This window comes from Pongo abelii, chromosome 1, assembly GCF_028885655.2.
Source record: "Pongo abelii isolate AG06213 chromosome 1, NHGRI_mPonAbe1-v2.0_pri, whole genome shotgun sequence".
Classification (NCBI taxonomy): Eukaryota; Metazoa; Chordata; class Mammalia; order Primates; family Hominidae; genus Pongo; species Pongo abelii.
The window spans coordinates 173,093,836-173,110,293 of NC_071985.2; the positions used below are offsets into that span (position 1 = coordinate 173,093,836).

General features: G+C 38.7%; 1 protein-coding gene across 4 annotated transcripts in view; it reads left to right on the forward strand.

Moving 5' to 3' along the window:
• Positions 1 to 16,458, forward strand: part of C1H1orf87 (chromosome 1 C1orf87 homolog) — a 144,485-nt gene that overhangs the window by 93,413 nt on the left and 34,614 nt on the right. For all 4 annotated transcript variants that reach the window (XM_054533833.2, XM_063712110.1, XM_063712109.1 and 1 more), the window contains 3 exons: positions 238 to 353; positions 4,714 to 4,879; positions 12,843 to 12,940. In XM_054533833.2, coding sequence (XP_054389808.1) covers positions 238 to 353; positions 4,714 to 4,879; positions 12,843 to 12,940 — 380 coding nt within the window. The remainder of the gene's footprint in view (positions 1 to 237; positions 354 to 4,713; positions 4,880 to 12,842; positions 12,941 to 16,458) is intronic.

Genomic DNA, 16,458 nt, shown 5'->3' on the forward strand with positions numbered 1-16,458 from the left:
AGTCACATGGCCTTACCCAACCACAAGACAACCAGGAAGTACAATTTTACCATTTGTCCAAAAGGGAAAATAATAAGAATACTTGCTAAAAAGCACCAATAATTATGATACTATATTTTTAAGTGTTTTTTTTAAATGTTTGATGGTAAAAATTTGCCAAATACATTTTATCTCAACAGGCCTCTTTCCTTACATATAAATTAAATGAGGATATTCTATTTTACATTTAATTTTCAGGTGAATTATGAAAAGCTACTCTGGTTTTTAAACTGTGCAGCATCAGATTATCCACAGCAAAATAAAGCAGCTGCAGACCTGAGAAAAACTGAGAGTCATGGCACTCATAGCCAAAGGTACTCTTCTCCTTTTTTGTGAGGGTATTGTTCCTAGGTGTCTTAGTCTGTGTGGGCTGCTATAAAAAAGTACCATAAACCGGGTGGCTTATAAAGAATATAAATGTATGAATCGCAGTTCTGAAGCGAAAGCTGAAAGTCTAAGATCAGGGCACCAGCATGGTTGGGTTCTGGGAGGGCTCTTCCAGGATGCACACTGCTGACTTCTCCCTGTATCCCCACATGGCAGAAAGAGAGCAAGCTGGCTTGCTGGCCTCTCCTTACAAACGTATTGCTATGGTTTGAATGTGTTTTCCAAAGTTCATGTGTTGGAAGCTTAATCCCTAATGCAACAACAGTCCTGGGAGATGGGACCAAATAAGAGGCAATTAGGTCACAGGGCTCTGCCTTCTTGAACGCATTAATGTCATTATCTCAGGAGTGAGTTCGTTACCAAGAGAGTGGATTTGTTGTAAAAAGCGGGTTTATCTCTCACCCTTGCCTCCTCTTGCCCTTCTGCCTTCCACCACAGAATGATGCAGCAAGAAGGCCCTTTCAAGATGCCTGCCACTGACCTTGCACGTCTCACCCCTGTGAACTGAAGAAATAAAATATCTGTTCTTTATAAATGACCCAATCTCAGATATTCTGTTATAGCAGCCCAAAATAGACTAAGACAGGCACTAATCTCACTCATGAGGACTCCACTCTCATGACCAAATCCCACAGGCCCAGCCTTCTGATGTTATCACATTGGCATTAGGGTTTCAACACAGGAACTTTGAGGGGATGCAGTCAGTCCATGGCACTAGACTCCTAGAGCTGGCAGGGATCTTGAAGGCATTCACTCAAACACCTCACCCGATACAGAATCACTTTGCTCTTCACCAGCACTTGGCTTGTGCTCAGAGTTTTCTCTCTCTCTCTTTTTTGTGCGCAGGCCAACATACAAAGTTATTTGCAGCAATTGCATATGTTTTTTAACATCAAGCATGTGTCTTTTTAAGAGGTTGCTGTGTGAAAATGAAAAACCTTATTATGAAATAAGAAATGATTGTGTACGGGTGCAGAGCTCATCTATAAAGTGTGATTCCAAAAAGATGTTCAGTCAGTCAGCTCCTGGGTTGCAGGCACTAGCAAAAAAAGGTTTGAGATTCAGGCATCCATAGTCACTTCATATAATCTCAAGGGAAAGAAATTACTCAAAATAAAAATAAGATATGAGGAATATAATCAGAAATGAAATGCAATAAAGTATAATATTTTCATGTTTGCCAAAAAAGGTGACAAATTGCAGTGGTTAGGAGCATAGCCTCCATTGCAAAAGCCTGGCCTCAACTATTGTCTTTGCCACTCTGGGGCTATGTGACCTTGGCGTTTCACTTAACTTCTCTGTGGTTCCATTCTCCAACTGTAAAATGGGCATAATACACTTCACTTCATTGATTTGTAATAGTAACTGAGTTAATAAATGCAAAGTTCCAAAAATCAGTGCCTGGTACATAGTAAGTACTATGTAAGTGTTTTTATTATTTTTAACTATTCTTCTAGAAGACACTCTTTTCAGCTGCAAATAATGTGGCATGGTGGTTAAGAGCTATGGCATTAGAGTTAAGTGTTTTACTCTAGGAAGAAGGTAGCTTTGTTTGTTTGTTTCTTTGTTTGTTTGTTTGTTTGTTTGAAAATGTCCTTGGACCAACAGTTGGACTTGATGCCTTCCTACAGTGTGCCCTGTTTCACTGTGATAACTTCAACACTTATTGAATGTGAGCTGTTTGCCAGGCTTACTTTGCTGGGCACAGTGAATTCCAGGACTGACAAAGCCTAGTCTCTTCCTTTAGGGCTCATGGTCCAAAGGAAACAATACTGCCATCTAGGCACTCCAGTCAAATATCACTCAGGGAGCAACTGTCTTACTGAGAGCCATAAAGCCCTAGAAATTTTTAACCAACAGCAACTATCCTTCACATAATACATACTGTAAAATTTTGGCCCTGAGAGGTCATAGACCATGGGGTAGAATACATGGCCAATCCCTGGCATATAAGGTCTTATGAGTCCTAGACAGAAAGCTTTTGCTGATACCTAGGTAAGGTTAGATCTCTGTGTTGTTAGTCCCATAGTCCTTCCCCTTCACAGCAGTTATGGCATTTTCTGTTATTTATTTGACATTTGAGGTTAGGAATCGTGGCTGTCCTGGCCAACTCTGTGTCTAGCATAGTTCTAACATAGTTCCTGGCATACAGAAGATGCTCAATAATATTTGTTGAATGTAATTGGCACCTCCAATTTTCTAAAGAGCTCACATCAATTTACTTTCAGGGATACCTGAATATCTGTTCTATAGAAAAGGCACATGAAGAAATCATTTTGAGCTCATCAGAGAAGGTGCTGCTTTATAAAAACCAGACAGTATGTTTGTAGAAATACAGGACCGATAGCCTGTAATAAAGCCAGGCTATTTGTTAATTAAGGTATGGATCAGGAAAATCCTCTTCTCATGCTCTGTCAGGTAGAGCCTCTAATAGGGTAGCTCTGTGATATTTTAAAAGGTTCCAGCATTGCCAGTGGCAGTAGGGGGTGGCAACAGCTCTCATCTCCTAAATTGGACCAGATGAAATAAATTTCTGCAACAGGCCTTCTAAGAATCCCTACCAGCTGCAGTAAATGGGTTCCATACAACACCTGCCCATCCAGGACTCAGTGTACAGAGCCAGGGACCAAAGCTTCATGAATTCTTATCCCCAGAAACTGTCCTTGCAAGAAAAGAGGAAGGAAGACTTATGATTCAGATCTGGAACAGAGATATCCGATTGACAGTGTTTGGGTCATGTGCCCTTGCAGCAAAGAGAGGCTGGTAAAGCAAATAGTTGGCATTCTCCTATGCCACAGTGAGAGGTGGACTGTCTCATGAGCTGCGGAACTCCCTGGACAGGTGAAGGCACATGCAAAAGTTGGTGACCAAAATAAATGCACATGCCCACTATTCCTTCTCTGTACCAAACTTTTGGAAACTATTAGGTATTATTAAGTAGTTCAGAATAGTATAATTTGGAGCCAAAACTTGTGTGAGAGTCCCAGAGCCAAAAAAAAAAAGGAAATAATATGACCTTTGGACAAAGTTATATACATCTGAAATGAATCAATTCCAGGTACTGTACAAGATCCCTGGGAAACAGTAAGGAACAAAACAGACTTGACCTCTTAGAGCAGACTACTAGGGAGGAAGTGAGACTTGAAAAAATAAGGAAATAGAGATGTGACTGCAAGTTGGAGGAGACCTATTAAGGAAAAGAACAAAGCACTATGAATAAGTATATAAATCAGGGGTGTGCAGGAGCCAGACATGAGGGCCAATGATGCACACCTCTTCCCAACTCCTCATTCAGCAATGTCACAGTGGTAGCCTGAAATCAACCATAGGGGGAGTATTTACACCAGGGAAATCAGTAATGCAGCAAATTAGGGCTTTATCTTGCAAAGCTGATTGTTAAAGATTTACCAGTATACCACTGAAAGAAACCCAATTTAGATGGGTAGAAGTTGAGCAGTGTCATGGACTGTCCCTCTAGGGAACTTGGTGTTTAACTTGAGACAATGGAAAACAGGAAAAGCTTCACAGAGGAAGCAATAGTACACCTGGATCTGGAGGAACAAATACATTTGGCTGTTAGATAAGTAAACATATCAAACCAGTTTCATAAAATCAGTGACTGTAACATCTCACCCTGTTGCTTTTCACCTATTATTTAAAATAACGATAGTCAGTTAGACAGACCACCTTAATACTTATGTACATTTGCATGCCAGACTGTAAGTAAATAATTACTCCCAAACATTTCTGGGTTTTTCAGATATAAGGAGCAGAGTCAAGGTTAATGCAGGAAATTCAGCTGGTTCAGGATTTCCTCCCAAGGAACTAGGCTCTCTCGGTATGGGGATCTGGTGGAATCTGCTTTGCTTTGCTTGTGGCAGTGAGCAGTTTAGAAATTTCATTTGTCATCAGTTATTATCTGAGTTGAAGAAAACTAAAATCAAGCAGGTAAAGTAAACTACTATGATTGCTTATTTTTTGTCTCAACCTAGAAAAAAAAGAGTTACAAAGATAGATTAAGAATTTTGGCCTTTGTTGTAGTCAGATTGGTTGGTGCCTCTTGGAAAAGAGATTAGGTAGAGTTCACTCAGATGGAGCAGGTATAAGTTAAGCTATGAAATGTCTGCATGCAGCCTCATGACCAGGTTCCCAAGACTGAGAGGGCCTTCGTAGATGGGCTCTCTGGTTCCACAGTGTGTAGCAAAGTTGGGAAATGTAGTAGGAAAGCATGCAGCTGCCTTGAGTGGATAATCTTTTCATAGCCTTCCCCATTTCCCCTACAATCAGCACTCCACCTCAGCACTCCAGCTCACAGCCAGAAGTGAACAGGAGTCTGCTGGAGATTTTGAAGATGGCACTAAGGACAACCAATGGCAGACTCAACATAGACAATCTCAATCTGAGTTTTCGAAAAGAAGATCGCTCGTTCTCTGGCTGCCTCCCTCCACCTAAGGTAACTAAAATTCAATTTCAGATTTGTTCCTCTGTAAAGGCCACTTCAGGGCATTGGGTCTATAGTAATAAGGCACAGGGCTGATCCATATTCTGCCTGTGGATTACATTACACAATTGTTTGTTTTCTTTGCCTGAGAAGTGAAAAACAAGGCAGAAAAGGAATTGTGAAATGTACAGGAATTGTGAAATTGATCCAGGAATTACTTATATTGGGCTGTTTTATGTTAATAATAGAGAATATGACAACACCCAAATAATATTTCATAATGGAAAACAACTATTTTTTCAAGGCCAAATGTTTATTTCTCACACTCTTTCCTGACTTCCAATGAGAACAGCATGTGGTGTCCCATCCCTTAGCAAAACCAAATTTTAGGGACCAATGTAATTTACTGCCAATAGAGGCTACCATGCTGTTTTGGAGCATTAATTAATAGTGCAGATGTGCTTCATGGAAGATAATCCAGAACCATAATAATTCATGGAACTTCTGCAGCCAAATAAACCCCATCATAAGGCTACTTTGGATACAGGTAAAATAATAATTACCACTACTACTATAACTGTTGGCAACACCTCATCATCACTAAACTTTTACTAAGTGCCAAGCACTGTGCTAAATGCTTTGCTTACATTATCTCATGTAACACTTACAAAGTTAACTCTGTAAAAAATGCTACAAAATCTAGGTAGTCCTTATAATACCCGTTTAATAAATTTTTAAAACTGAGTCTCACCAGGTGTGGTGGCTCACGCCTGTAATCCCAGCACTTTGGGACGCTGAGGCAGATGGATCACAAGGTCAGGAGTTCAAGACCAGCCTGGCCAATATAGTGAAACCCCATCTCTACTAAAAATACAAAAAAAATTAGCCGGGTACGGTGGCGCATGCCTGTAATCCCAGCCACTCGGGAGGCTGAGGCAGGAGAATTGCTTGAACCCGGGAGGTGGAGGTTGCAGTGAGCCAAGATCACGCCACTGCACTCCAGCCTGGGTGACAGAGCGAGACTCAGTCTCAAAAAAAAAAAACAAAAAAAAACCTGAGTCTCAAAGAGGCCAACTGAATCACCCAAGAGTCATAGCTAACAAGTGGCAAGGCCAGGATTCAAAGTCCAGAAGAGTTATGGAAACTGAGAGGCAGAATTGGCACTTCATTAGGTAGAAGATATCTGGATGATTCCATTGAGTTCAATATACAAGAGTTAGAATTCCAGAAGATTAGAAAGATTTGGAAATTATAGGCCAAAAAATCCCTGTTAGAAATATTGGAAAATGCCTTTCATCTAGGTATACAGAGGTTAGAATTGAGGGAGTCAGAGAATTTAAAAGAACGGTGATGTTTACTAAGGAGCAAGGACATGATATGCTGAAAATGAGTTCTTATTCTAGGACAAAAGCATTTTTCTCTTAACTTCTATATGTAAAATCAACTGTGCAAAGGCAAAACTCTGTGTGTGTGTGTGTGTGTGTGTATGTGTGTGTGTGTGTATGTTTGAATATTATACATGCAAGCATATTTCATGAGAAAGAGAGATAGAGCATTGCAGGAAAGTCCACACAGCACATGTGGCCTTTACTTGTTTGTGAGAAGATCTACAGAAATAGACTCTTAGTCTAAAAATTCTTAGCAGCAATTTTTTCTTAGATTAGAAACCACATAACCCAATGGTGAAGCTTGAATATTCTCAGATGATACTCATAGAATGAAACATAAACAACTTGAAAATCAAAATATATTTACTAAACCTCTTTGAGTCTCAGATTTTCCACTCGCAAATCTGGGTCCCAAATATCTACCTCCTGTGTCTATGTGAAGATTAAATAAAATAAATATGTGAAGGCATTTAGCATACTATCTGATTTATAAGGCCCTCACTAAATATGCTTCCTTTCCTTCTTATAAAAAAGAGATCAGTGTTTGGTAAGGGTCTCACTTCAAAACAGCCTAAGAAAGGAGAATCTTCCCACAGTCAAGTGATGGCCACATTGAGGTCTGGTTATCAGGGCAGACCTTGAATCTTGAATGTTCTTCTCCCCACAGCCGTCCCTGAAAGCTTAACTTTATGGTTCAGATCCAAGGAAATGGGGTACATTTTCCTTGAAGCTGGTCTGCCTTTTGTGAGCCATCTGGCATCTCTTAAGACATCTGGAACTCACTCAGAGCATAATACAGTTCTGGGAGGCATGTAAAATAGAATTCTATTTCCCCAGAACATGAGGCAAATTGAGGCCCAAGGGACATTGGAAACAAGAAGCAGCCACTATCACACCTCAACTCCCTTACTCCTGAACACGGGACTTCAGAGTGGACAAGGAAAGGTTATGACTGGGTTAAAAGGGTTTTTTTGGGGGGGTTGTTTTGACCAGTAGCTCTGAATTTCCTTTGGGTGCAGGAGAGAGAATCACAGACTATGAAAGCTATGCACTCTCTCTCCAGAAAGATTTAAAAAAAAAATTTAAAAGCACATCCACACAGCCACCATTTCAGAGGGTTCACAGATCATCTGTAACTTCCAAGACAAATAAATGCAGTCTTAAAGGATATTCTATGGGTCTTGTCACTAAAATCAGTGGAATCTGACCATCCACAAAGATCAGTATAGAAGCATATAAAGTATCTGTCATCTTCATTCTGTGGACTCATCCTGTTCCTCTAGCATGCCTTCAATGCAATGATGGTTTCTGTCAGGATTGCCAAGGCAATGTGGATACACATTCATTGATTTATTAACTTCCCTGACCATTACCCAAGTCAGGTGTAGATTCAATAGGGTTGTAGAACCTAAGACATTCTATGCATGCAGGCTCAGTTTAACCCTTTTACACAATCCATATTCTTCAACATTTGAACTCATCCCCTTTCTGCTTCACAGCACAAACCCCTCCCAAATTGCTCCCAAACCTGCCTCCCAGGAAGAGCTAACTAGAACATAGGTTGTTTTAATTGATCTTTGCTTCGTTTACATATAGCTTCCTCATCATCGGGAGGGAGTCCCCTTGATAGCCTGGGTTTGTGAATGTGAAGTTCATTCTTGTGGCAAGACTCTAGCTAGGACATAGTTTAAGTGGACCAGGACTTTAAGACCTCCTTCTGTAGTTTGTCAGGTTCTATTTTCATATTTAGTGTTTTCTATAACTGTAAGCTCTGCCTTAAAAGTATAAAAAAGATTTTTACTAACGTTGAATCTTTCTCCTCTTCCAATGCAACAGCCACCTTTCTGATCAATATGGCATATTTAATCCATTCTTGCATTTGACATAATAATCACTCAATGTGTTCTGGGCATTGTGGTAGGCACTGAGGACAGCAGACTTTTATGCTTTGGGCTCCTAAGTTCTCCAGGAGCTCAGGGGAAAGGCAATGTTTTAAATACATCATCACAATTCTGCGTGACAGTGCAATGACAGCAGTAACTTTGAACACAGAGAAGGAACACCAGTGTGCCCTCACCTGAAAGCTCTCCAGAGGAGATGATGTAAACACTGAATCTTAGAGGATAGGCAAGTTTGGCAAAGAATGGGGGGACGGGGGCGCCAGGCATGGTGGCTCACCCCTGTAATCCCAGCATGTTGGGAGGCTGAGGTGGGCAGATCACAAAGTCAAGAGATGGAGACCATCCTGGCCAACATGGTGAAACCCTGTCTCTGCTAAAAATAAAAAAATTAGCCAGGCATGGTGGCACACGCCTGTAATCCCAGCTACTCGGGAGGCTGAGGCAGGAGAATCACTTGAACCCAGGAGGCGAAGGTTGCAGCGAGCAGAGATCCTGACACTGCACTCCAGCCTGGGTGACAAAGCAAGACTCCATCTAAAAAAATAAAGATAAAAATAAAAATAACTTGGGGACAGGGGAAGAGATGGGAAAAGTGTTCTCGGTAAAAGTCACAATGTGAAAGCACTGACATGAGATCATGGCTAATTCAGGAAACTGTAAGTCCTGCTCAAGTCAACTTTAGAATGGAAAGTAGGAGCCAGTTTATGAAGGGTCTTTCTAAGGAGTGTGAATTTTATACTGAAGGTCCAAAGGAATCATGGAAGGATATTAAACAAGTGAATGATATGATCAGATTCAAATGGGAAAAAATAGCATTCCAATCGAATTTGGAGAATTGATTAGAAGCAGGCAAAACTAGGGGCAGAAAGGCCTTTTAGAAGGCTGTTTCAATAATCCAGGCAAGAAATTATGAGGGTTTAAGCCAAGGCAGTAACAGGAGGGATGGAGACATCAAGGAGGTAGAAAAGCAAATCTTGATGACTAATTGGATATGGGCCCTGACTTAGGAGAAATCAAGAATGACTCCCAAGGTTCTGGCTTTGGCAACTTGATGGATAGTGGTGCCATTCTCTGAGATAGGAAACAGAAAAAGAGTAATTGAGAGGGGTAGAGGAAGGAGTGATGAGTTCAGTTTTGAACATGTTGATCTGGGTAGAGAGGTGAAAACTGAATAGTGATTTAAGACTTTTCAATATGGAGTGGAATTCATAGTAGTTAAGATTACCCAAGGATGTAATAGCAAGTGAGAATGGAAGAAGGCTGAGGAGAGCACTCATTGTTAAGGAGTAAACAAAGAGAAGCCAACAAAAGAAATTCAAAACGATCAAAGGAGACATGGGAGTGGGAAAAAAAAAAAAGCAAAAAACAGAGTTTGGAGAAGGATGGCATGATCGGCCATGTCTCATGCTGCAACAAGATCATCTATAAATAGGATTGAAAAGTATTCATTAAATTTAAAACCATGGAGGCTCCTAGTAACTTGGTAAACAGAGTTTAAGCAGAATGAAGGGGTAAAATGCAAATGGAGCTATCTGTGGGAAAAGAGGGAGCTGAGACAGTGTGCACTGATCTTTCAAGGAGCATTTTGGGAAAATGAATGTTTATTTCACATGTTATTTTTAATAACAGATATTTTATTTACTTCTGTTTAAAAACATTTCCTTATTAAACAGAAGAAACTACATAGAAACATTTTCGTACCAAGGGTCATCATTATGAATATTGATATTTTAAAGGATTTTAATAATAATCGTGAATAACATGGAATTGCTGTGATTTTCTGGTAGATGTTTCTGTTGTGCCTCTCTAACTGGCAGCAGTCAGTTCTTAGCAGCTATCAATCAGTCTGCTTCTAGGAACCCTGATGTACTATTTCTAATATGCTGTTCATTTTAGCCTAAAGCAAAACTCAGTGTTGCCAGAAGTAAGTGATCTGTTTTTAGAATAATCTCTTAATATTGATATTTAAAAATACATCAATATGTTCTAATCATGAAGATAGTTCAGTTCTTATTTATGGAGTAAAATGGCCTAGAGTGACCAATCTCTGACTCTTGAACTTTATTTTTTTGCCAACCTCCACTCATGCACATTCCACTCTTCAGTGAATTCAACTCATGCATTCATGGCCTCTTTCACCCATATATACATTTATTCAATAATTATTGATCCTTTATTTTTCAATAGTCTGCCAGCCAATGGTGATAAGAAAATGAATGATACCCAATCCCAGCCCTGAGTAAGCCACCACCTTGTAGAAATGCTCAACAAATAACAGATAATTACCGCCCAGCCTGGAAAGGGGTATGATAGCAGAACAGATAATGTCAAAATGTATGCTGCTTCTAAAAAGCACCGTGCTCTTTCTCACCCATAATTACACATGCTTTTCCTCAGCCTGGAATGCCCCCCAACTCCTTATTCTTCTAGCAAACTCTATTCATTTTTTCATGTTTCAAATCAATCTTTTTTTTTCCTCTTTTAAGCTTCCCTGACATTTCTCCTCTGTACATGCAAGTTTCAAACCCAGATTGGTTGTCTTTCCTTTCATAAAGACAAACGAAGTTGAGCTTTTTGTTATCATTTTAAAATGTTGGTTTTATGATTATTCAGGTATGGTGAAACCAACAGATCAGGAGATGAGATGATTGCTACTGAAAAGATAGTTTGTTTATCATGGTTGCTAAGAGGAGCAGGCATGCCACACCATGCGGGGCCAGGCCACACCACGCAGGGCCAGAGGAAGCGCTAGGTTCTGTCAGGAGGCAGAGAGAGTGAGGAGAATATGGGCATGAGATTTTTTTGTGGAGAATGGGCAGAGCAGGGTAAGCAGGCTTAGGATTGGCTGGCTTGCATAACCAGCAGGCTCTGTACTTGGCCCCAGGGTGGTTAGAGCAGGGAAGTAGTGGCTCTGAGCACGTCAATAAAAGAGATGGTTGGAGTACGGGCTTTGGAGAAGTTGGTTCGCTGATAAAAGGCAGACTTCAGAAAGGGCAGTCTCTCCAGGGTCAACAAAGCCCTACAAAGGCTGAAGTATCAATATAAAAAGACAGGCTTAATACAGGCACTAGACTGAGCTTCCTCTAAAAACAGTAACAGTGACTAAAAATACAGGTCAAATATCTCTTGTCTGAAATATTTGGGACCAGAAATGTTTTGGATTTTGAATGTTTTGTTGGATTTTGGATAGTTACACATACATAATGAGCTATCTTGGGGACAGAACTTCAAATCTGAACATGAAATTCATTTATGTTTTTATATCACTTATACACATAGCCTGGAAGTAATTTTATACAATAATTGTAATAATTTTGTGCATGAAACGAGGTTTATGTTAAATACAAATATGTAGAATTCTGCACTTGTGGTGACCTGTCAGCACTCAAAAAGTTTCAGATTTTGGACTTTTAGATTAGGGATACTCAACTGTAGTTATGTTTGGACTAAATAGCTATTTTTAGTAGCTGCTATTATTTACTTATATATTCATTTTTTTACGTAGTTACTATTAGAAATGTCTAATTTAGTGTAAATAGTCCACACATTAAACTTGACATTTCTTTTTTCCTTCCTTCTCCCCTTCCTTCCTTCCTTGATACCCCACTACCTCTCTCTCTCTCCCTCGTTTCCTCTCTTCTTCCTTCTTCCATTTCTCTATTTTCCTTCTTCCGTACTCTCCCCTCTTCTCTCTTCTTTCCTCTCTCTCTCTCTGCTTCCTCTCTCCTCCCTCTGTCTTTTATTTCATCAAATATTAATCAAATGCCTACTAAGAACCAGGCACTATCCTAAATTCTGATTTTATCATGCAATCCTCACAGAATCCTGGGAAGTAGAAAGTACTAGTCTTGTTTAGTAAATTAAGTTGTAGGACACAAAAAAGGTTAAGTAACTTCCCAAGATCAGAGAGATCACAGGCAGTAGATCTGTGCTCAAATAAGGTCTGTTTGGTTCTATAATTTATATTTTTAGCCATTATTCTAAATATACAACAAAAGTTACTACACCCTAAAAGTTTGAAATATTTGAATCTAAGTGTCACTTACCCACCAACCTGAGAACTGAATTAGTTTGTACTAGTTCAGAACAAGATTTAGAACATATTATGAACTTGGGAAACTTCAATGACACCTCATTCATTCATTCAACAAATATTTCTTTGAGCATCTGGTTTCTAGACTAAGTTCCATAACTTATTAGCTATGTGACATTAAGGAAATACTTAATCCCTCCAAGTCTTTGTTTCCTCATATATAAAATGTAGATAGTAATATTAACCCTGCTGATACAACAAGCTTGTTTGGCTAATCAAAATGGATGATACAAAAACATTTAGCAACTTACCTATATAATCAAGTATGTATAATACATAGGCATTGACTACCCATTCCATGGCTGATAAAAATGTAAGATCAGTATTTCAAACCCAGTGACTTCTGAGTAATGAAGTATACCTCTGTGTCAACTGAATAAAAACTTGCTGGTAAGCATTCAGTTGCACATTCTTGTCCTAAATGATATCCTGAAGGATACCTCAATGGTAGAATGTACTCCTGGGTATTAATTCTTTGTCAAAATAATGCAGCTTCTAATTATGAGAAAAAACAAATATTAATTGTATCCTATTGAAACATTTTGTATCCTAGTGAAACATCAAATCTTTTTTATGTTTTTTTTAACTTGTAGGTCAGGGCTGTATGTGGGAAGCATGGATTATATCTGACCCTGAGCCTGCTGGAAACATTGCTTAACCATCAAGATCTGGGTTACCAAAATGAAATAAAGTAAGTCAACTTTTACTAAGAACTGAATGTTTGTATCCACCATCCCTTCCCCAAATGATATGGTGAAGCCTTAACTTCAAATATGATGGTTTTTGGAGACTGGCTTTGGGAGGTGATTAGGTTTAGATGACGTCATAAAGGTAAAACCCCCATGATGAAATTATTGTCGTTGTAATGAGAGGAACAGACATGAGAGTTTCCTGTCTCTGCCATGTGAGGATACAAAAGGTAGCCATCTGTAAGTCAGGAAGAGGGTCCTCAGCAAGAACTTAACCTGCCAGCACCTTGATCTTGATTTTCTAGACTCCTACCTAGTGGATGACATTTTGTGATTGCAGCCCGAATTTTTTATTCACTCTGTCTTCTGTTAGGATACCAATCACATAGGTCTGTCTTTAGAGTAGGAGTTCTATGTGTGAAGCAATCGATTTCATCACTTGATAGAGTTAAGAATGTTTGCTTTTATTGCGACCAAAGGGTCTTCTTGGCCATAGAAAAACAAAGCAGGAAACTTCCACTTACAACCATTACAGACTATCAGGGACTAGACTTACCATTCTACCTGAAACAACTAAAAATAGGACAAAATATATGAAGCAGTGATTCTCAGACATCCAACGGCAAGCAGCACAGAACAATGACTCCTGGGAGAAGAAAAACAAAGCAAGTGAGCCTAGCTTATCGCATAGGAATGGGGAATTCAAGCAGAGCCCAGCATTCTCCCTGAGTTAAAGGGACAGAGTTTCGAGTTCAAGAACGCCAAAATGACTAAAATGCACAGTACAGAGGAGTAGAGAAGTGAGAATCCCCAGGGAGCCCTCTCTGGAGATTTCCAAGAGTTACCCTTAAATCTTCAAGTGAGTGCTGGCTAATATATCCATTTGAGGAAACTACCCAAGGCCAGGGAAAGTAACACCAAAAGAAAGAGGTAGAAACATTATTAGATCTCACATAGGACTAGGAATACTTCATGTTTCCACCAGCTAGTGAGGCAGACCTCGTAACACATACGGCATTGAGTAGAAACCTTAAAAAAGTACAGCATTGTAATAATGGTGCCAAATTACCCCAGACAAACTCAACAAATCTTAAAACTTTAACAAGGCTTGAAAATGATCAAAATGTTTTTGAGCAACTTAATTATATCTAAGAACAAAGTCCCCCAGTTTCAAAGGAACAGAAAATCTCAATCAACAATGCAAAAATCAGAATTTCTAAAATGTATACAAAAATTGCTAAGCAGAAAAAGAAGCAGGAAAAGGAGGACTTATTATTCAGAGAAAAACCAGTTAATAAAAGCAGATTCCTAAACAACACAGATAATACATTAGTAAACAAGCATATTAAAAGAGCACTTATAAATACACTTCACCTGTTCAAGAAGGCATGCAATAATGAAAGATAAAGAAGATTTAAAAAGATCCAAATAGAACTTCTAGAGATAAAAAATACAATGTCTTCTCCCCTACAACATGTAACCCCAGTGTAATAATGTGAGAAACACTAAACAATTCACAACAGAGGGACGTTCTACACAATGCCTAGCCAGTGCTCCACAAAATTGTGAAGGCCATTAAAAATGAGGAAGATCTGAGTAACTTTCCCAGCCAACAAGAACGTAAGAAGGCATGCAGACTAAATGTAATGGGATAGCCTAGAGGGAATCTGGAACAGAAAAGAAATATTAGGTAAAAATTAAGGATATTGAAATTATGGACTTTAGTTAATCATAACGTATCAATATTGGTCCATTAATCGTAGCAACAGTATCATATGATTGTAAGATATTGACAAAAAGGGAAAACAAGTATGAAGTATGTGAAAATTCTCTGTACTATCTTAAATTTTTTTCTGTAAAATCTAAAACTACTTTAAAAAAATAAGGTTTATTTTAAAAATACAATACCTGAAAGAAAAATGTTTGTTATGGAAGCAACAGAAGATAAAACACAATAACAAATAAATGAGCTTGACAACATAGATATAGACACTATGTAAAATAAAACTCAGTGTGAAAAAAATTAAGGAAAAACTGACAGAGCATCATTGGGCCTTGTGACACCAGCAGCCTAATACATGGGAAATTGGAGTCTCAGAAAAGGAAGAGAGGGATGAAGGGAAGAAAAGAATGTTGAACAAATAATAGCTGCAATTTTTTTCAAATTTGGAGAAAACTATAAAGACATGGACGCAAGGAGCTCAATGAACTTCAGACACAAGAAATTTGAAATAAACCATGCAAAAGTTCATTTTAATCAAATTGCTTAACCCAGTGGTAAAGAAAAAACCTTAAAAGCACACAGAGAAAAAGACAAATTATAGTAGGCTTCCCCTTTCTGTGGTTTCACTTTCTATGACTTCAGTTATCTATGATCTGAAAATATTAAATGGAAAATTCCAGAAATAAGCAATTTATAAGTTTTAAGTTGTGCACCGTTCTGAGTAGTATGAAGAAATCTTATTCTGTCCTGCTTGGTTCTGCCTGGGACATGAATCATCCCTTCATCCAACATATCCGTGCTGTATATGTTACCCCTGTGTTAGTCACTTAGTAGCTGTCTTGGTTATCAGATTGACTGTCATGGTATCACAGTGCTTGTGTTCAAGTAATTCTTATTTTGCTTATTTGCTTATTAATGGCCTCAAAGCAAAAAAAAGTAGTAATGCTGACAACTTGGATATGCCAAAGATAAACTGTAAAGTACTTTCTTATGTAAAAAGATGAAGGCTCTCAACTTAATGAGGAAAAAAAAATGTATGCTGAGGTTGCTAAGATCTACAGAAAGGACAAATCTTCTATTTGTACAATTGTGAAGAAGAAAAAGAAATTTGTGCATAGGATATATAGGGTTCAGTACTAGCTGTGGTTTCAGGCATCCACGATGGGTCTTGGAATATATACGCTGTGGATAAGGGGAAACTACTGTAATTTCTTTCTCAAATTTTTGGTAGAATTCACCAGTGAACCCAACTGGGCCTGGTACTTTCTGTTTTGAAAGATTGTTAATTATTGATTTAATTTATTTAATTAGCAAACCAACTCATATCCAGAATCTGGTTCCCTGTCACCCCCTCTATTGTTACTTAACAACACCCATCCACACTACCGTTATCTTTCTCATGGATTTCTGTAATAACCTCCTAACTGAACTCTGTTTCTACTCTTATACCTAGTTTATCTCACTCCCACAGCTATTGTTATCTATTAAAAAACCTATAAGTGTTCACATCATTACTCTGCTCAAAACACTGCAAGAGTATGTTATTACATGTAGAAGGCAAAAAAAAAAAAAAAATCAAAGTCCTCTATACGAGTTGCTCCCCCATCACTTTGGCTGTATCTAAAATTTCCTTCCCCTAATCTGTTCCAGTTACATCATGCCTCTTTTCTTCCTCAAACACACCATGCAGACTTCACCTTAGCACCTATCTTTTGAATGTTCCCTCTACCTTGAAAGCTCTTCCCACAGATATCCTTATGCTAACTCCCTCACTTTCTTCAAGTTTTTGCTCAAATA